This window comes from Delphinapterus leucas, chromosome 2 (assembly GCF_059928025.1).
Source record: "Delphinapterus leucas isolate spDelLeu-1000000601 "Yukka" chromosome 2, BTC_Dleu_Yukka2, whole genome shotgun sequence".
NCBI lineage: Eukaryota > Metazoa > Chordata > Mammalia > Artiodactyla > Monodontidae > Delphinapterus > Delphinapterus leucas.
In genome coordinates, this window is record NC_143130.1 from 65,489,786 (window position 1) to 65,509,568 (window position 19,783).

General features: G+C 46.4%; 1 protein-coding gene and 1 pseudogene across 17 annotated transcripts in view; one reads left to right on the forward strand and one right to left on the reverse strand.

Annotated features, from left to right (window-relative positions):
* The first annotated feature begins 4,084 nt into the window (after positions 1-4,084).
* On the forward strand, positions 4,085-6,634 carry LOC111177601 (sorting nexin-4 pseudogene; annotated as a pseudogene).
* Positions 6,635-11,747: 5,113 nt separating this feature from the next.
* NEO1 (neogenin 1) overlaps positions 11,748-19,783 on the reverse strand; it is a 240,638-nt gene continuing 232,602 nt past the window's right edge. For 9 of the 17 annotated variants that reach the window (XM_089907035.1, XM_089907029.1, XM_089907032.1 and 6 more), the window contains 4 exons: positions 15,569-15,832; positions 13,381-13,517; positions 12,968-13,084; positions 12,519-12,606 (listed from right to left, as the gene is read on the reverse strand). In XM_089907035.1, coding sequence (XP_089763161.1) covers positions 12,992-13,084; positions 13,381-13,517; positions 15,569-15,832 — 494 coding nt within the window. In that variant the 3' untranslated portion in view covers positions 12,519-12,606; positions 12,968-12,991. The other 8 variants (XM_089907038.1, XM_089907036.1, XM_089907025.1 and 5 more) reach the window with 5 other exon arrangements.

Genomic DNA, 19,783 nt, shown 5'->3' on the forward strand with positions numbered 1-19,783 from the left:
AAACTAACAGGCATCTAGAACCCTCCACCTAAAGACAGCAAAACTCATACTCTTCTCAAGGGCACATGAAATATTTTCCAGGGTAGACTATGTGTTAAGCTACAAAACAAGCCTCAGTAAATTTAAAAGGATTGAAATCATACAACATGTGTTCTCTGACCATCATACAATGGTATTAGAAACCAACAAAAGAGGGAAATTTGGAAAATTCACAAATATATGGAAATTAACACACTTCTACAGAACAAGTGGGTCAAAGAAGAAAGCACAAAAAATATTAGAAAGTAAATTCAGATGAATAGAAAAAAAACACAACTACAAAAACTTATGGGGTGCAGCAAAAGCAGTGCTCAGAGAGAAGTTTATAGCGGGAAGCTCCTATATTTAAAAAAAGACCTTAAATCAATAATCTAAACATTCACCTTAAGAAACTAGGAAAAGAAGAGCAAACTAAGCAAAGCAAGGACAAGGAAGGACTTCAGAAAGATTAAGGCAGAAATAAATGAAATAGGTAATAGAAAGACGACGCAGAAAATCAGCAAAATCAGAAGTTGGTTCTTTGAAAAGATGAACAAAATTGACAAATTTTGACAATTTGACCATTGACCCTCTTGGAGACAGTAAGGCAACTGAGTACATTTCCAAAAATGATATAACAGAAATATGTACTCTCTTTGCAAAACACACATGCTTTTGTATAAGATGGATGGACACAGTATTAAAGTGCTGTCAAAACTCTTAGCTAGGGCTTCCCTGGTGGCGCAGTGGTTGAGAGTCCACCTGACAATGTAGGGGACACGGGTTCGTGCCCCGATCCGGGAAGATCCCACATGCCGCGGAGTGTCTGGGCCCGTGAGCCATGGCCGCTGAGCCTGTGCGTCCGGAGCCTGTGCTCCGCAGCGGGAGAGGCCACAACAGTGGGAGGCCCGCGTACCGCAAAAAAAAAAAAAAATCTTAGCTAGAGAACATTCTTCCCCCTGGTAATTATGACTCTGGGATAGAATTGCTGTTACCAAACCAAAATTTGGGTCCGCTCACCCACAGCATGCAGTAAAGCCAACCTACAGGCACTAGGTTGTGGTGAAGGAAAGTGTAGCATTTATTATAAGGTACCATACAAGGAGTCCGGGACAGTTAGTGCCCAAAAAGGCTGAACTCCCTGATGACTTTCAGCAAAGCATTTAGCATCCCAGCATATGTGATCAGCTCATGTACGATCCTCTGACTGGTTGATCGTGAGGTAACAGGGTGGTGTCACAGGGGTTAACATCAGTCCTTAGGTGCCAGGAGGTCTGGGGTCTACCATGCTCCTGATCATCAAGTAGTTAATTTCTTCCATTTGGTGGGAGTTTTAGCATCTGTGAAACAACTCAGGAAATGTGCATCAGATACTGTCATCTAGGTACTTCAGAGAGGAGTTAAAGCAGAGGGTATAGGGTAAGGGTCTGCCCCATAGGGAAGACCCCATAGGGTCCCGCTCGGTTACATTGCCATTTTGATACTTCCCAAGTAACAAATGTTTTGATTTCTGTGAACAAACTTGAAATTGCAGTTTCTTTGATCTGACAGTCCATAAAAAAGATCTGAATAAGTGTTTCAAGGAAAGTTTTCCTTGAATATTTATGCAAATATTGCAATGTTACCTCATTTGGGAGACATCAAATTAACTCTGTTAATTCTTTTTTTAATATAAATTTATTTATTTATTGTCTGCATTGGGTCTTTGTTGCTGCGTGCGGGCTTTCTCTAGTTGTGGCAAGCGGGGGCTACTCTTCGTTGCAGTACGAGGGCTTCTCATCGCGGTGGCTTCTCATTGCAGAGCATGGGCTCTAGGCACGTGGGCTTCAGTAGTTGTGGCTCGCAGGCTCTAGAGTGCAGGCTCTGTAGTTGTGGCGCACGGGCTTCGTTGCTCTGCGACATGTGGGATCTTCCTGGACCAGGGCTCGAACCCATGTCCCCTGCATTGGCATGTGGATTCTTAACCGCTGCGCCACCAGGGAAGTCCAACTCTGTTAATTCTTTATCGAAGAAAATAAACTTGCTACTTGCGTGCACGCGCACGCGCGCGCACACACACACACACACACACACACATAAAGAGAGAGCTTGACTGCCAAAAACCAAAGGACAGAGATAGAGAAGACTCAAAGTACCAGCAGGAATGAAAGATGCAATATTACTATTAACCTTTAAGAAGCGAAAGGGGACATAAGGGAACTCTATGAACAACAGTACACCAACAAATCAGATAACCTAGATAAAATGGACAAATTCTTAGAAACACACAAACTGCCAAAACTGCATCAAGGAGAAACAGAGAATCTGAAGAGACCTATAACAGGTGGAGAGATTCAATTTGGAACAAACTTCCCATAAAGAAAAGCCCAGGACCAGATGGCCTCACTGGTGAATTCCATCAAATGTTTAGAACCACGAACACCAATCCTTCACAAACTCTCCCAAAACGTAGAAAAGGAGGGAAAACTTTCCTTACTCGATGAAGCCAGTATTACACGGATACCAAAACCAGCTAAAAAAGCACAAAAGAAGAAAACTACAGACCGATATCCCTTATGAATATAGACACAAAAATCTTCAACAAATTCTCAAGGGAGGTGAGGAGTTTTACCTATTTTTAAAATACAGCGGTGCCAGTCAGGCTTCCTTGGTTTCGTTTCCTGACAGGTGGATTTCTCCTGGGCCACCCGCTCACAAGTTTCCCTTCCAGGTCCCAGGGCTCCTCTCCCTGCTTCCAGGTTCCTGGTATTAGGCTTTTCCCCAGGGAAGCACTAGCTTCCCTTTTTGTTTGCCACTTGGGTTGTTTCTTGTCCTCTGTTGGGGAAATCCCTTACTTTCTTTTGAGCAAATAATTTACAAGTCGTTCTGTTGTAATTTAGCCAGTATCTGAATCTTTCCTGCTTTTCAGATCTAGTGCAAGCAGTGCTGGAAGAAACTGTTTCCTTTCTCTAGTGAATTCCCCACCATTCTCACAGGTACTTACTCTGTGACTGGCAGACGCTGCAGTCATGGCTGGAAGTTCCTTCCTCACTTTGCCAGATCACTTGGTCAGGTCTCTTAGCACTTTTCATGCTGGATGGTAGTTTCTGTCTGTTAAATGTCTGTGTCCTCCTGTAGACTGTGAACACATCAATAGAGACGGTCGTACTCATTCCACATCCTCAGCGCCTGGCATGCAGTCAGCCTTCGGGAACCTTTGTGAAACCATGAATGACTTCCAGCTTCTAGGGTGAGGAAGACTCTTTTCTGACTGGCCCATAATATTCCTTCTCTCACACCACCCACCCACCCACATGGAGATCTCTTTGGCTTTAGCTCCAGCCAGGTTCCCTCCTGTGTGTTGGTCTAGAATGTTCATCAGCTAGTTCTTTTGCCATTTCCTAGGCAACTTTGTCTATGGGAGCCTGATCCATCATTCTGCCTTCGAGAATAGATCCTAGCTCTTCCTGTCCGCTTACAGAAAGCTGCCCAGAATTCTCGGCTGGGGTTTGATTGAGTTTATGGAAAAAACTCATCTTATTCTGAACTCACTAGGACTGACCCCCACCTGTGGCACCTGGCCAAGCAAATGTAGCTCGACTGGGCCTAGCATTACCCTTGCAGTGTTCCAGGGATTTGGGGGAGCATAGCAGCAGCTCTGTGCATCCTCCATATCCTGGGGCCCCGGCACTTAATCCAGTGACAGGAGGCCAAGCACAGTCCTCGAAGCCCCAGCGCCATGCAGGATGGCTGGGATCTGTTCTCAAGGTATCTGATGCCCATGTGAAGCAGGTTAGCTTCCTACCGCTGCACTGGCCTCCTCCTCCCTCCAGATAGAAAGTCTCATTAATTCCTAGACTCAGCTCAGCCTTACCTCTGCTGCAAAACCTTTCCGAGTACATGCTCTCAGGAAGGATTAGGATTTTGTCAAATTCCCCCAGCACTGGGCCACAGTGACTGCAAGTCCATCTTCCTCACCTGTCAAGTTCATTGAGTCAACACCTCTAATGTGCTAGGTACTCAGACCTAGAATACAAAAACAAGCATGATTGTTTTCCTTAAGGAGTTCACAGTGTATTAGAAGAGACAGAGGACAGGAACAGGAACCATCAAGTTCAGCTGACTGAATGGTTAGGCTGGGTGTTTAAAGATAAATAGAAATTTACAAGGCAGAGAAAGCCAGTAGTGAGGGTAGGGCGTAGGGAGACAATTTGAGGCAAAGGGAATAGTACAGAGGTCAGACTTCATGGCTTATTCTCTAAGTGCAAATTGGTCTGTATTGCTAGGGCCAAATTTGGGTCAAAAGGCAGATTAAGTGACAAATAAAAGCCAAGAGGTAGACAGGGCCACATTGGATTCTATTTTGCCGGGCAGGTATACGGAGCCATCGCACGATGTTGAGCAGGGGAGAGAGGCCAGATTTGAATTAGAAAAATAAAATCAGGCCGTGCCGAACCGCAGCCATGGAGCACGCGCCTCCTGATCCCGAGCGGCTTTTGCAGCCTGAGCCCCTAGAGCTGGGCCACCCCGACACTGGGCTGGAGTCTGTGGCCAGTGAGGAAGCAGTGGGGGCCCGGGATGAGGGCCCCCGGAATGGCACAATGACAGAAAATAATTTTCGGTTGAAGAAGATAGAAATTAATGTTTCAGAAGCAGAAAAGCAAACTGGAAGAAATGCCATGAACATGCAAGAAACACATAATGCTTACCTCATTGAAACAAGGTCAGTTGAACATATTGATGGTCAGAGTGTCCTAGCAGACTCACTATGGAGGCAGTAGAGTGAATTTGAGTTGTTGAGAAACTACCTTTTAGTATACTATCCACATATTGTTGTACCACCTCTACCAGAAGAGCGAGCAGAATTTGTTCGGCATAAACTCTCTGCTGACAACACTGACAAGGATTTCATGGAAAGACAATGAATTGGTTTAGAAAACTTCCTCTTGAGAATTGCTTCATATCCTGTCCTCTGTAGAGACATAATCTTCTATTTGTTTTTAACACAGGCAGGCAACTGGAAGGAGACTGTGAATGAAACAGGATTTCAGCGGAAGGCAGACTGCAGGTTAAAAGCGTTTAATGCAACATTCAGAGTGAAAAACCCAGACAAGAGATGTACTGAACTAAAACACTACAGTGATGAACTACCGTCTGTCATCGCATATCTTCTTCGAGTCAGAGCGAGAGTAGCAGATCGACTGTATGGTGTATATAAAGTATATGGGAATTACGGGCGAGTTTTCGGTGAGTGGAGTGCCATAGAAAAAAGAAATGGGTGATGGACTGCAGGGTGCTGCTCATCATAGGGATGTGTATGCATCTTCTATCGATGATATTTTGGAAGATGAAGAACATTATGCAGATCAGTTAAAGGAGTATCTTTTTTATGCAGAAGCCATGCATAAAATGCGGGCTGTGTGCAGGAAACATGAACTTATGCAGTATGACTTGGAGATGGCTGCTCAGGACTTAGCATCCAAGAAGCAGCGGTGTGACGAACTGGCACCTGGGACCCTGAGAACATTTTCTTTGAAGGGAATGACTACCAAGCTCTTTGGTCAAGAAACTCCAGAGCAGAGAGACGCCAGAATAAAGGTGCTAGAAGAACAAATAAATGAAGGAGAACTTAACTCTAAAAATCTGGAAGGCAGAGAATTTGTCAGAAATGCTTGGGCTGATGTTGAACACTTCAAAGAACAAAAGAACCGTGATTTAAAGGAGGCCCTCATAAGCTATGCAGTCATGCAGATCAGTATATGCAAAAAGGGAATTGAAGTTTGGACCAATGCTGAGGAATGCTTTAGCAAGATGTAATCCTGTGAAATAAGTTTCTCTTCAGTCAAAGTGCCCCAAAACAGAAACACAAGTAAATAAAAAAATTTAAGTTCCTACCAGTGTACACAAAAATATATAATAAGTTGAGTAAATTCAGCTTTGATTGTAGTGTTAATACAGCACAAAAGGATGTATTTTAATGAAGATTAAATATTACAATTTGAGGTTTTGGGGACTGGTGCTGATTCTAAAACATTAATTAGATAAAATATACCAAAAAATTGTCAGGCTTCTGAACCAATGACTGAATATCAAGATGTTAGGTAATTTTTAGATGTTCATTTTAGTGCCCACTGTTTCAGATCTGCTTATGTAGGGAGTTTTTTCCTAAGGTTGAATTCTTATCTTTATTTGGTTAAGACCCACTAATCTGTTATAGGGGGGTTAATTTTTCTTGCCTTATAGTTGAGCTGTTTGGTTTGACAAAGCTCAGCAGAAACTTAGTGTGAAATCTAAGAATTTCTCCCACATTCTTTAATGCCCCCAAACATTGCATACACTAGAAAATGTCTTCAATGTGTATTTTACCAGAATTTTGACACTGGTCAAAAATTTTACACTGCCAACAAAGAAGACTCAGCTTCTCAGATATATAGTGAAATGCGTTGTTGTGATCTAGGAATTGGTATATAGCAAGTTTCAATTGAGTATGTTACATACAAGCATTAAATTCTCAGATAATTCTTAACCTCAGTGATGAGCCTAAATTTACTCTGCCTGGCTTTCTACACATGGCATTTCAGGGTACAAGGTGTAGCATTTCAATGTATAACATATACGTAGCGAACATACGTGTTAGTATCTTTGTTATTAACATCCTTTTTTATTGCTTGGCTGTAATTTTTGTAAAGGTAAATTATATTGCTTTTGTGTGTGTTTTTGTGGTATATGTTCAGAAGCTAAGCCATCCTTGGTATTTTGTTAGCTTTGCAGAACCCTACCTGTGTACGCATTGTAACTAATTATGTAAAAACAGATTTCCAGTACTGTTCAGCCTTTGACTTTTTTACGTTTAAAATGTTGCTGAAGTTTTGTGCTGTTTGCCAAACTCATGCAATAAATAAATGATGTGTTATTTAAAAAAAAAAAAGAAAGAAAGAAAAATCAAATCGTGTGGAGGCTGGATTGCCATTGAGGCTGAGGTGGGGGGATGGGTCGATGAGGAGTTTGCCCAATAGAGACCAACAGGAGCCAGTTTGGAGACATTTGAGAGAGCGCTGCAGGGTTTGCCGAGCCATGTACTGTGGTGTTGAGGGAAGAGTTTACAATGGCTCCCAGAATTCTCCTTGGGGAGACCAGCTCCACAAAGGTAGAGCCACTAATGAGGGGCAGGCACCTGTGTGCACACCTATGATGGAGTGATGGAGCTTTGTTCCAGGACACTGAGGTGGAGGGTGTGGAAATGTAAGATGACTGCAACCCAGACACCAGCTGCGGTCAGTCTGCCTATTTAAACCTAGATAAGGCAGATTGGGATTCTCATACCTTGACGTGGGAAAGGTCTTGTGCCCTCCTGTGCCCCCTGATTTCTGCGAACTCTCAGGTTTAAACTCTTCTGGTCACTTCTGGCTCTGAGCCAACCCCATTTTTGGTCACCCTCAATCACCATGCCAGACTTGTGGTCTATCCATCACCACGTCGACCCAGATGCCCCTTTCTTTGAAGGGAGAAAGCCAGTAATTTGTGCAAGGCCTTGTGCACATGGCAGACGTTATACAAGACTTGGGGAGTTGGATGGGTTTACGTCATGGAGGTGCAAAGAGCAAACTGCACTAAATTACCTCTCAGATCTTCTCATTTCAAAACATTCTTTGGGGCATCTTAAGGGCCGCCTCTTCCCACTGTGGGCATCCTCCCACCTGCCCCTCATTCTCTCATCTTCTTGTTGATATACCCGCTGCCTCCCCACCCCCAATTATTTCAGGAAATTCCAAATTCTTCTCACTATAGCACAGCAAGAGCTCCCTCTCATCCCTTCTGAGCTTAGCTCTAGGCCCGTGTTTCCATTTCGCAAACCCATCCAATCCATAGTTGAGTAAAAGAGCATCTTGGGATGCACATTATCCGCTGTGCCCAGAGAGTAGTAATTGTAGTCACAGATAACATTTTTTCAAGATTATGGAAAATGTAAAGTACTATCTCCTTGAATTACTCTCTCCCACCTCGTCCCCTCTACCCCTCCCTGGTGAACTCTCTCCTTTGGTAGCTGGAGACCCAAGGTGAAGAGTCAGGCACCTCCTGTCTGAGGCCCCTTGTCTATGGGTAGGGCTGGCCCTGCTTTTCCGCCCCCTGCCCCCTCCCCATCAGTCTGACAGCTGGTTCAGTGCTGTTCTCCAGTCTCTCCTGATGACACAACACCCCTGGCAGGAAGGTGTCTAAATTTGGGAGGGGCTGATAGACTGGGGAAAGAGGGCATTTCTTCTTCATATAGAGCCTTGTTCACAGTGTTTGTCTTAGAACCAACTGGAGGACAACCTTGCACCCAGTTCATCATTGTGGTATCAGCCTCATTTCTTATAACTTGTAACTGTGCCAGGCAGACAGGTCTTTGTTATCTTTCAAGTTCACCCCAGGACACCAAAGGGCCATGGCTGCTGGAATGGGAGGGTCCTGGCACCAGTTAACACTAGGGACCTACAAGGATCCCTCTAAGGGAGCGGGAGGGGGTGTGTGTATACGGGAAGCCTTCCCACACACTCCAGGCCCTGAGTCCTCTTGCCTGTCTATCCATCCTTCTGGGAGACAAGCACCTGCTATTGTCAGAATCTGCCCTTGGCATTAGGCCTTCAGAGAGGAGTGAGAAATTGTGTCTCCAGAGTCCACAGTCCAGTGGAAAAAGACTCAAAACATAAATCACTGTAAAGAGCTCCATCTAGGGATGCAGAGGAGGGTCCCCACCGGTTCTCTGGCTGTTAGAACACGGGGGTAGTGGTGTTCCAGATGCAAAGACTGAAAAGCGTGTCCCAGGTTACCTTCCTCTGCTAGACACTGGGTACACAAGGTGACAGCGTCTGGCCTGGGGCTGCGGCAGACTGGCACAGGCTCTGGCACTGGGACCTCTGACTCCACCCTGAGGCCAATGGGGCATGGCTAATGGGAATGATGGGATTTGGGTTTCATAAAGTACATGGCCGCAGAGCAGACGAAGTCCTGGGGCCGAGGGAGCAGTTAGTAAGGAGGCTGGGCTCTGTATCCAGCCCTCACGCTACTCCACGTTCATGGAGGGCAGGCCTATGGCTGCTGTGCTCCCCACTCACTATTCTGAGCCCAGACTCTCATACACTGTGAGAAATCTTACAGAGTGTTATGGACCGAATGTTTGTCTCTCTCCAAATTCGCATGTTGAAATCCTAATCCCCAGTGTAATGGTATTTGAAGGTGATTATTAGGCGATGAGGGTGGAGCCCACAGTGGGATTAGTGCCCTGGTAAAAGAGACCTCGGAGAATTCTCTCACCCATCTGCCACATGAGACACAGTGAGAAGACAGCATCTATAAACCAGGAGGTGGGTCCTCACCTGACATCCGCCCTTTCCTTGATTTTGGACTTCCAAGCCTCCAGAGCTGTGAGAAAATAAGAGTTCGCTGTTTAAGCCCCCTAGTCTATGATATTTTTGTCATAAAGCCCAAGCTGAGACACAGTGAATGCAGTCAGAAGTTGAAACAGCCTGGGAAAGGTGGGGCTCCTTGCAGACACCGGCTCTTGGCATCACACACCTGTGCGAGGCGGGGGCGGGGAGGCCCCGGGCCTAGCGTGGGTCCCAGGCTGTGCGCCAACAGTACGAGCTGCTGCGCAGGACGCTGCCACAGCAGGGACGCGGCCCGCACACCATTCAGGAACGGCTGCGCTTTTTTGCCTGGGGCGGCGGGGGTGGGGGGCACCTGGCTCTTTCTGACAGGCGTCATCTTTGATCCTTCGGGCTCTCAGTCCCTGCAGGGGAGCAATGGTCATGGGGGTGGGGACAGGGACAAGGCTCGTCTTTGGGGCTGGAGGACACCCAGATCACCACCTGGCTCACCCGCTACACCGCCCTGGGTGCCCCTCCGAACTCCTGCCTTTACAGTGATGAGGGCAATGGTGAAGTCCACTTGAGGATGGGAAACGGGACCCCGAAGTTCTGTTTTCCTAGGGAAAAAGGAAAATAACACTTTGTCCAGACCAGAGTTTGATTGGATTTAAAAAAGTGTATTGGATTTCCAATACTAAATAAAAACATGAAATTGTTTTTCAAAAAGCCATAGAGTTTACAGCATCAACTACAGAAAAGGCCAAACAAGTGTGTACAGAAACTAGTCCCCAGCAGCCCTCCAGGTCCCCTTCCAGCAGGTGACAAGGCAACAGACACATTTGCTCCAAATCCTCCTGAAGGAAGCTGCTGGTCAGCAGCTCAACTAGGACATTACAAGACACACAATGGTTTAATTTCAAAAATCACAGGAAAATGTAAGAAAATGTATTAAACTGTGAAAAGGTGCAATACAGAATAACTTTTTTTTCTTAATTTAAAAAAATCCCCCAACTTTGAACAGTTATTTAAAAATAGGCCCCTCCCCCCACCCCAGTTCTGTGGCAGTATCCAGGTACCAAAGCCCTGAGGTAACCAAAGTATCAGGGTTCATGGGAGGGAATGCCCCGAATACCGAGCATGTTTCTTTGGACAAAAGGTAAGACAGTTTCTGGGGAATCTAGCCCTCCTGGTGTCCAGAGTGCTCTGAGTGCTCTTTTCAGGATCAGTTTAAGTGCACTGGGTTTCCAGAATCCGGCCTGGCACTATTCTCCGTGACCAGCTAGCAGGGCAGCAGGAGTTCCAGCATTGCACTTTTCATTGCCCCCAATTGAGAAACAGAGTTCATCTTCTAGAAAAGCAACTGTGTGGTAAGACCGAAATAGGGGAAATAACCAAGGTACAAAGGCAAGTGGGGCGCCTGTGTGGCCGGGGCAGAGCGCAGGCCCCGGGGCAGGCGGGTCCGAGCGCCCACTGATGTCCTCAGCAGCTGGCCTCTTCTTGGCTACAGAACCAAAGCGCAATCCGCCTTCCGCACTGCCTTCCACACTCTCTTCTGGGGGTTTGTTGGGGAGTAGGGGAAGATGCCTGAGGGTCAGTCCTGTATTCTTAAGAGATTCTTTATATTAAACAAAGAGAAAAATCTCAGCTCCTTACATTTTTAAGAAAAAGCATACAAGAACCTCCTGCAAAGGCAAAGGCTTCTTGTGTGGTCAGCCTCTCAGCACACCTCAGAGACCTCCTGCTGCCCTGTTCAAATCAGGGGCTTAGCTGAGCTGCTGGGATGGTGTGTAGGAGTTGGGGAGGCCACTGTCCCCGTCCCCCGCTACGTACAGAACAGTGTTCAGAAAGAAGTGGGGAGCCTCACTGGTGCTGCAGTCCCTGCCTGCTTCATTCTTGCTAACGCCTCCCCCGTGGGGCTCTGAGGCGTGGAAGTGAGAGCTGGACTGGCTGAGGACAGGAACTAGGGAGAAGCAAGGAGTCCTACATGGGAACAAAGTTCCCTCCTTAACCTCCGACTTCCCCGAAGGGGACACATGGTAACAGCAGGAAAGGGTCTCTAACCTCTTCTCCGATTTCCCAGGAACTCAGCCAGGCTCGTGCCCTGTCCTGCCATCACTCCTGCAATACAGCGCCTGGCTCCTCAGCGTGGACATTCTTATCAGGATATGACCAAGACACCAGGGCAGCTACATCCTCGAACCCACCTATTGCACAGAAGAAATTTTTAACTAGATCCAAATGAAACTCCAGTTGCAACTTAGTGACAATAGAGATGGACATGCCAGGACAATAAAGAAGATGCTTCCATTCTCTGCAGGCTTCTGGAAGGAAGTACAATGACTGAAACATTCACAGGACCTCAGCAGCCCCTCCATTTCCAGTTCCCAACCCCCCCAACGCCCCCCACCCCAATACTGCAACTGCACAGAAAGCAACAAACAAGTCTTTTCAATGTTACATTTCATTCAGATAGATCTGTAATCTCACAGTGATGAGAGGAGAAAGTCAGGCCTTTAATAATTATAATAAAAAAAATAAAAAAGCTTACAAACAGCAATGCAACAGTTCCTCCCCCCTCTCAAAGTGATGGATTAACAGCTGGTAGAGGATGCAATGACTCAGAATCAAAAATAAAAACACAAAACAAGCCAACCCCTGGAACAACCCACACTGTCAATGACTTTCCATACATAATTCAAACAAGTAGTCAAACGTCAACCACTTGTGGAGAACACCACAGACTTCCTTGGTTTTTGATAGTGTTTTTCTTTTGAAGGTAAAATAAAATAGGACACAAATAAAATTGTACATAAATGCCAACGTCTACACTCCATAAAGGCGATGCCGTCGCAGCATGAAGACACAGCCTGACCACAAAGTGAAACAGAGGTTGCACTTCTTGCCTCTTCCCTGGACACAAAATTTTGGCCCATGGTGCCCAGTCCTGCAGGGTATCGGCAGGCAAAGGGAAGCTGCCTTGACACGGTGTCTTCCAGGCCGGCCAGGAGAAGGCAGGCGGCCAGGCCTGGAGCTGGCCCCACGCGGGGGTGCTGGCCGGGCGGCTTGCTCACTCTGTTTTCAAGTGCTGTCCTCTCGTGCTCTGTACAACTCCTTGTTTTCAAGGCTAAGTCCCAAGACTTCTAGACTCAGGTCTGGAGTCACGTCCCGGTCAAGGTCGTCATGCTGTCGTGATGGCATTTAGGTCCTTCATCAGTCCTTCCAGGTGGGCCATCTCTTTGGTCAGCTCATCTGGTTCATAGCTCTACAGAAAAGAGAACAGTTACCAGGCACAGTCCAAGCAGCCGTCCAGAAGGAGGGCCCACAGAGAGACGTCAAAGCGTCAAGTGGTCAGTGACAACACTGCCTAAGAGACTGGACCACCCACGCCCCTGCTGGCCCAGCAGCATCAGAGGTTGTAGGATGTGCCCAAGCCAGCAACCACTCATTTCTTTCCACTGCAGAATGCCTTTCCTCCAACCCACACTGCCAGGGTCACGAGGACCTCACTCGTCCCTTCTAGTCTCTGTCGGACCCAACACAGTTGGTATGTCCCCTGTATCTCTGGGCCCCAAGCTCTCCTCCTAAGAGCGTCCTGTACCTGGAAATGCAGAGGCAGAACATACTTATTGGAATGTGGGAGTGAAAGATCAAGGAGAGACCCTGTTGATTTTTGTTTTGACAGCAACCATGCAGGCACGTTCCTCTCCAGCATGCTGCTCAGGAAAGGTCATGAAGGGGGACTAAGGGGAAAAAGAACACGTGGATGGTTCAAACCAAGACAAGAGGACCAGAGAGACAGGACACAGTTAAAAGGAAGGCAGGTGGGTGGGCTGGTGTGACAAGCTAATCCAAGCAGATCAAACCCTCAGCACAGCCCCAGTTCACAGGAGCTGCTCAGTGCTCGCCTGATGAGTGAGTGAGCGACTCTGCCTCACACTTCTGGGCCAGCACAGAGTATCAGCGTGCCCAGCGCACTCTCAGGCCTTGGGACATGCACCTAGTCATCCTGGCGGGGCTGGTGGCCCTGCGAACTCACACTCTCGGAGTCTTCCAGCATCCTTGTGGTCTCCTGCACTTCAGGGGCACTGGGAACCACCACTGGCATAGGAGGCCGGCTCCTTCCTAAAGTCCCAATGGAGGCCGTCTTCACCGCGTGAATGTGATGGTTTAGAGCTGAGGGGGAAAGGGCACCATCAGGTGTGTGGCTGAGCTTGCTCCCCCAGACCTCACGAAGGTACCCAAGGTCCAAAGGCTGCTAAGGGTGAGGGATGCACCCAGACCCAGGGCAGAGATCCTGCTCTGAAAAGGCCCTGGAACAAGATGGCAGGAGGGAGAAAGCAGGGCATCCAAGAGGCCAAATGTTCCATTTGGCTTTAGAAAGCTCATCTCCTAGTCCAGTTGCTCTCAAAGTGTGGTGGCCCAAGGGCCCCTGGCAGGATATCTGGGAGGTCAAAACTCTTTTCATAATAATGCCAAGACAGTTTTTGCCCTTCCACCAATGGTACAAAAGCAACAGTGGGTAAAACTGCTGGAGCCTTAGCACAAATTAAGGCAGTGGCACCAACCTGTAAAGTCATTCACGGACATGCATACTTGCAAGTTTAAAAAGAGCCAGTTTAAGATCATCGTTAATGAAGTAGCAAAAATTATGTTATGAAATCTCAACCTTGATTACACATCTTTTAAATATTCTAAAATGGAAATATGGGTAAAATACTTCTGCTGTACACCAAAGCATAATAGCTGTCTTCAATAAAGGGACTTGTAATTGAGTTGTGAGCTGAACTGCTGCTTTCATCACGAAACATCAATGTTAGGTCAGAGAAAGACTGACACACAAACCGGTTATTCAGACTTGAGCATTTGGCAGATATTTTCTAGAAAGTGAATGAAGTAAAGTCAGTCACTTCAGGGAAAACAACGGACAGTATTTATTTTCAATGATAAAATTTAAGTTTAAAGTGAAAAATCAGAATTTTGAAAAACTTGTATCTGCCACCATGAGCTTGAGAGCTTCCCAATACTTCCAGACATTGCTGGTATTAATGAATGTATTTTTAGATACTGTTTAACAAAATGTATCAAAATTCGGAGGATCTGTGTAACTTAGTGAACCATTACTTTCCAAAGACCAACATGTGATGTTCAGTACCACGCAAAGTACAAGATATATGGATTTATTGGAACAGAGTACAAATAATTATATGGTTTCTGATTCCACATTACAAACAAACCTATAAGAAACTACAACTTGTTGAGTTTGCCGTAGTATCAAAAAAGAATATCCACAGTTGTCTTTAAAGGTTATAAAAATAATCTTCCCTTTTCCAACTACATATCTGTGAGGCCAGATTTTCTTCAACCAAAACAACATATTGCAACAGATTAAATGCGGAAGCAGGTGTGAGAATCCAGCTGTCTTCTATTAAGCCAGACATTAAAGAGATCTGCAAAAATATAAGACAATGCTACTCTTTTATTATGGAAGTTATTTTTCATGAAAAATACGCTATTTATCTTAACATGATAGATTTATTGCTATTTTTAAATGAATAGTTTTAAAATCTGTTTTGATTTCTAATATAGTAAATCATGATAGGTACAACCCATGTGAAGAAAAGCTCTTGTGCAGCTGCAACAGCTTGTAAGAGTTAAAAAGCGTCCTGAGACCAGAAAGCTTGAAAACCAGTGATTTATTCTGAAACAAACCATCATAATAGAGAAAAATGTGAAAGAGTAGGAGGCAGAAAGCACGCCTTGGAGGTGAGAGGGCTTTTGCTGAGCTGGGTGAACTCGAGGAGTTAACTTTCCTTCTGCAGGGTTATTCCTCCACTCCAAGGTTCTTGCTTGTTTCCAAGTCTTGGCCTCCCTGACCCTTCTCCAGCTGGCAGGAACCCTATGGAGTGAGGCAACTCTGGGAGGAGGCTGGGCAGACCACATCTGTTGTTCATACCCATGCCACTGGCTTTTACTGCCAAGGACTCTGCACCCAAAACACAATTCAGAAAATCAGCCCTTGCTCCCCGCCAAATTATTCTCTGGTTTATATATGTTCCCAAAGGAGGAGCCCTTACACTCCCTGAGAGGGGCAATGCACCCTGCAACACTAAATTGCAGGGATAAGCTTGGAGGACATTTGCTTTGTTCCTCTGCAAAGAAGAGGTGGCTTGCGCCATAAGCCGGAGCCAAAGGGCCTCTCCAGTGGTGCTGCTGTCCCCACTCACCTTGCTGGGATAGTAATGGTGTGCTTGGCAACGCTGGATCATAGGTGGGAGGACCTGGGGGAGGGATTGCTGGCACAGCAAAGCTCTTCAGTGGGTGGGAAGGGCGAACGTGGGCTGTAGGAAGACTCTGGCCTGAATCTTCCTCTTGGGAGCTGGCCAAGTAAGAGGAGCTGGTAGCACCTTCAGGATCCTGGTGATCAGCACAGCATGTCTGAGACGAGGAGGCTGGCATGGTGTCAGTGCTGGGGGTGTTTCGAACAGATTCTACAGCAGGAAAGTCCAAATGTTAGCATTTATTTTACCATTGAACATATGCACATTCCAGGGTTCTGGCTACCTCTAAGGGCTCCTGAAACCAGCTCAATAAGCACTTAGGATCAATGCTAGTCCAAGGGAACATGGATTAGCACCACTGTCAAGGCTAAGTAAGAACAGTCTAATCTAAGAGTCCCGAACAACCAGATGCTGGATTTGTTTCACCTACACAACCAAGTGGTCACAATTTTATAGATTTAAAGTTCGTCTCAGTACTCACTATGGAGCACATATCAAGGTTCCTGAGATGTTGTCTATTAAGATGTAAATAAGAAGAAAGAAGGGACTTCCCTGGTGGCACAGTGGTTACGAATCTGCCTGCCAATGCAGGGGACACGGGTTCGAGCCCTGGTCTGGGAAGATCCCACATGCCGTGGAGCAACTAAGCCCGTGCACCACAACTACTGAGCCTGTGCTCTAGAGTCCGCAAGCCACTACTGAGCCCATGTGCCTAGAGCCTGTGCTCTGCAACAAGGGAAGCCACCGCAATGAGAAACCTGCGCACCTCAGTGAAGAGTAGCTCCCGCTGGCCGCAACTAGAGAAAGCCCGCATGTAGCAACCAAGACCAACACAACCGTAAGTAAGTAAGTAAATAAACAAATAAATAAATAAAAGGAAGAAGAAAAGAAAACTGAAAATTTCAGTCATTGATTGACAGTCTCAGAGACTAGCCTTTCACAGACAACATGTCTTACCACCAAGACTGGCTGGGTACCTGACAAGGACCAGCTCTGCCTGCGAGGCCTGGTGGTCACTGCAGGAGAGGCACACAGGCCGTGCACGTTCTCTGGCTACTGTGCACACCCTCCCCTGAGCAACAGCCCCACAGCTCAAGTGAGACCTGGACAACCAAACAGTCCAGAGGCCTGTAAATGGCTTTAAGATCATGCCATGAGGTATTTGGGGGTCCAGAGAAAGAAAAAGCCTGGAGACGGGAAAAACTCAAGAACATGACAAAAATCTCAAAATATGTGAAGAGGGGTCAGAGTTGTTCTGGAAGGCAGCATGGGGGGTAGTAAAAGCACTGGCTTTGGAGTCAGATAGACCTGAACCCTAATCTCTACACACAGACTGAGCGAACTCGGCAGTCACCAAATCTCTGAATCTGTTTCTTCACCTATAAAAAAAGGGAGAATAACACATAATTCACCAAGGATTAATTAAGAAAATATATGTAAAGTGGTATACACAGGGTTTGAGTAATTGATAAGGTTCTTTTCTTCGTAAATTACCCGAGTGCTTACTCTGAGCCAGGCACCATGCTAAGTGCTTTACACTCATTAGCTCATTCAATCCTCCTAGTGACTCATTAGACACTGGGAGGTTAAGCACCGCCCAAGGACACAGAACCAATGGGGCAGGATTCCGAATCCCTGCCCGAGTCCCAAGTCCATGCTCCATCCAATACACATCACACTGCTCTTCCATGCCCAATACCACCTGTCCCCCGACTCTGCAGGGGCAGAAGCAGCACCAAGTCCCAGGGAGACCATATGAGGAAGACCTTTCAAATAGTGTGAGCTGGTGCAGATCACCATCCCCACCCTGAGGAGGGGTCTGGAGGATACCAGCTCAGGGCCATAGGCTGCACCAGGTAGCCTGAAGGAGGGCCTCCCTTGATTCCTAGAGTCCTCAAACCTTATTAAGGAAAATAAACCCTTTTAAGCAGTAATGCATGAGCAACCTGCAGAAATCCAACCTTTCCCTGCCTTTGTTGCTGAGATAGCAATGAATCTGTTCCCTTGGGCTCTCAGGAGATGGGCCATGGCAGTCATGAGTGCTACTCCCTTAACTTAAAGGCCTTGGGTCCCAGCAATGAGGGACTCATACACCCTCCCCAAGTGTTGAGAGCCTGGCTGTGATAACCCTCCCAGGCCTAGGTCACTTCTTGTCCTTGCCAGGGGTACGCTGAGGATCTCACTTCTTATGCTTGCTCAGGTCAGCTATCACCACACCTGGGGAGCTGCTGGTCCCACCCTGTGTGATCCTGGGCCGGGTGGAAGCTGGTTAGTGAGGGTTACAAGGATGAGGAGAGAGAAAGCAGGCTCTAGCCTGGACCATGTCAGACTGTACTGGCAGATATGTTAGGTCAGCTCTGGGCACACAGGCCTACCTTGGATGTCTCAACTGCCTTAATTTGATGCATATGCTTCTGAGGGCCAGAAATGGTGGGAAACGTGAAAAAGGAAAAGAGGGTTGCCTACATGAATCAGAGTGTGGAGCAACTCCAGAGGGCACCAGCACACTGTATTCTCTGTGAAGGGTGTGCCCTGAAATTGTGCAACACATCTGGCCCACGAGGGAAAGTATGTTGTAACTAAAATTTCTGCTTTGGTGAGGGACCCTACTTCCCGACTGACCTCTCAGAGTTGTCTAAGACACACAAAGTGAACAGTGGCCGAGTGCTTGGGCAAGTGGAAAGCACGCTTTCTGCATCAGGTGGTAGTGACATAGTAAATGTCCAAGGAAAAGACACAGCCAATGCCCTCTAGAGCAAAGATGGCCCTGGACAAGGTCTACTCATGCCAAGCCCACATCTACAGGTCTGTGGTAATACTGGGCTCTAGAAACACAGGAAAACACAACAGGAGGAGAACTTTGATCACTTCTAGATACCTGCTCTACATTTCAAATCCATCTTCAGTGGCTCCATTACAAGTTTTACCTTCTTTTATCTCTGGTCATTAGAACAGGAAACCCTTTAGTGGTACAAATAGTTACTTTTCCTCTTTTCGCTTTCCGCCTGAATCCATACAGAACCAAGCTTTTATCAACACTGGACCACTTGGACGAGGGGTGGGCGAGAGCCCTATGCTTCTTGCCAACCTTCAACCCCCTCCTTGTCCAAGAGGGAGGAGGAGGGGGCTGATCTGATGGGAAGACCCTGCCATGTACTTAGGTAGGCCCATATCCCAGTGGGTGAGGCCTTTCTGCCTTAAAAATGGAGAAACAGAGTCAGGACACAAAAACCACTTTCTAAGAGCAGGTTTGGAGGGCTGCTTTCTTGTCTGTTCTGTCTGAGATTATGTCTGTGAGGCAGCCTTTGGTTCTCCATAGCCTCCTGTAGACTGTCTTTCCCTAAAGGCAGGACCCCACACCTGGATTTGGAGGGAGGGGGAGACCAATTTTAGACATGAGTTCAAGCAGCATTCTCCAAACCAAGTAAAGGTTTGGGAGTAGATAACTTTCGGAGTTATCAGGCATCTCTTAATAAGCTTTGACCTCCATTTGATGCTTTGGGTATGTTTATAATTGATCAAAACGTTAAGGAGGAAGGGATGTTACTGGCAACCCAAGCTTCTAGCACGAAGTTTTGAGGTTCTTTTAAAATGGAATTCACTTGAAATTCCCTTATTTTCCAGAACTACCAAAACTTAGTTCTACTAGTAACATATGTAACTATTAAAAGATAAGTTTCAAATGATGGAAAAAGAGTACACTGTATAGATGAGAAGTGGGTTTTTTTGCACCTTAAAACTGAGAAGATGGAAATTAATTTTCAATTAATGAGGAACAGTATTTATTCCATTTGCTGTCCTCTCACCTTCACTTTTTCTTCCTTAAAACTGTTTCGATAAAGCTGTTTAAGATTTCCAAACTGGGACATGTTAGTCTGGCAATGTATATCTTTAAATACACTGCAGATTGTCAGGCTAATTTCCTATCTATTTTTAGAGATGATCTATGCCTGTGAGCCCTTTCTAATTTCAGTCATCCACTAGGCAACCTGAGGTTTACAATATGCACAAGCTCAACATGGCCACTGGCCCTGCTGTCCCCAGGTGTTGCTCTTACTTTGGTACATGGCAGAAGTAAGTAATTAAGGCCTAACATTAGAACTACCTTATGGCTGCCCTAAGAACCTTCCCAACATTAGGCAAAGGCAACATCTAGTGTCC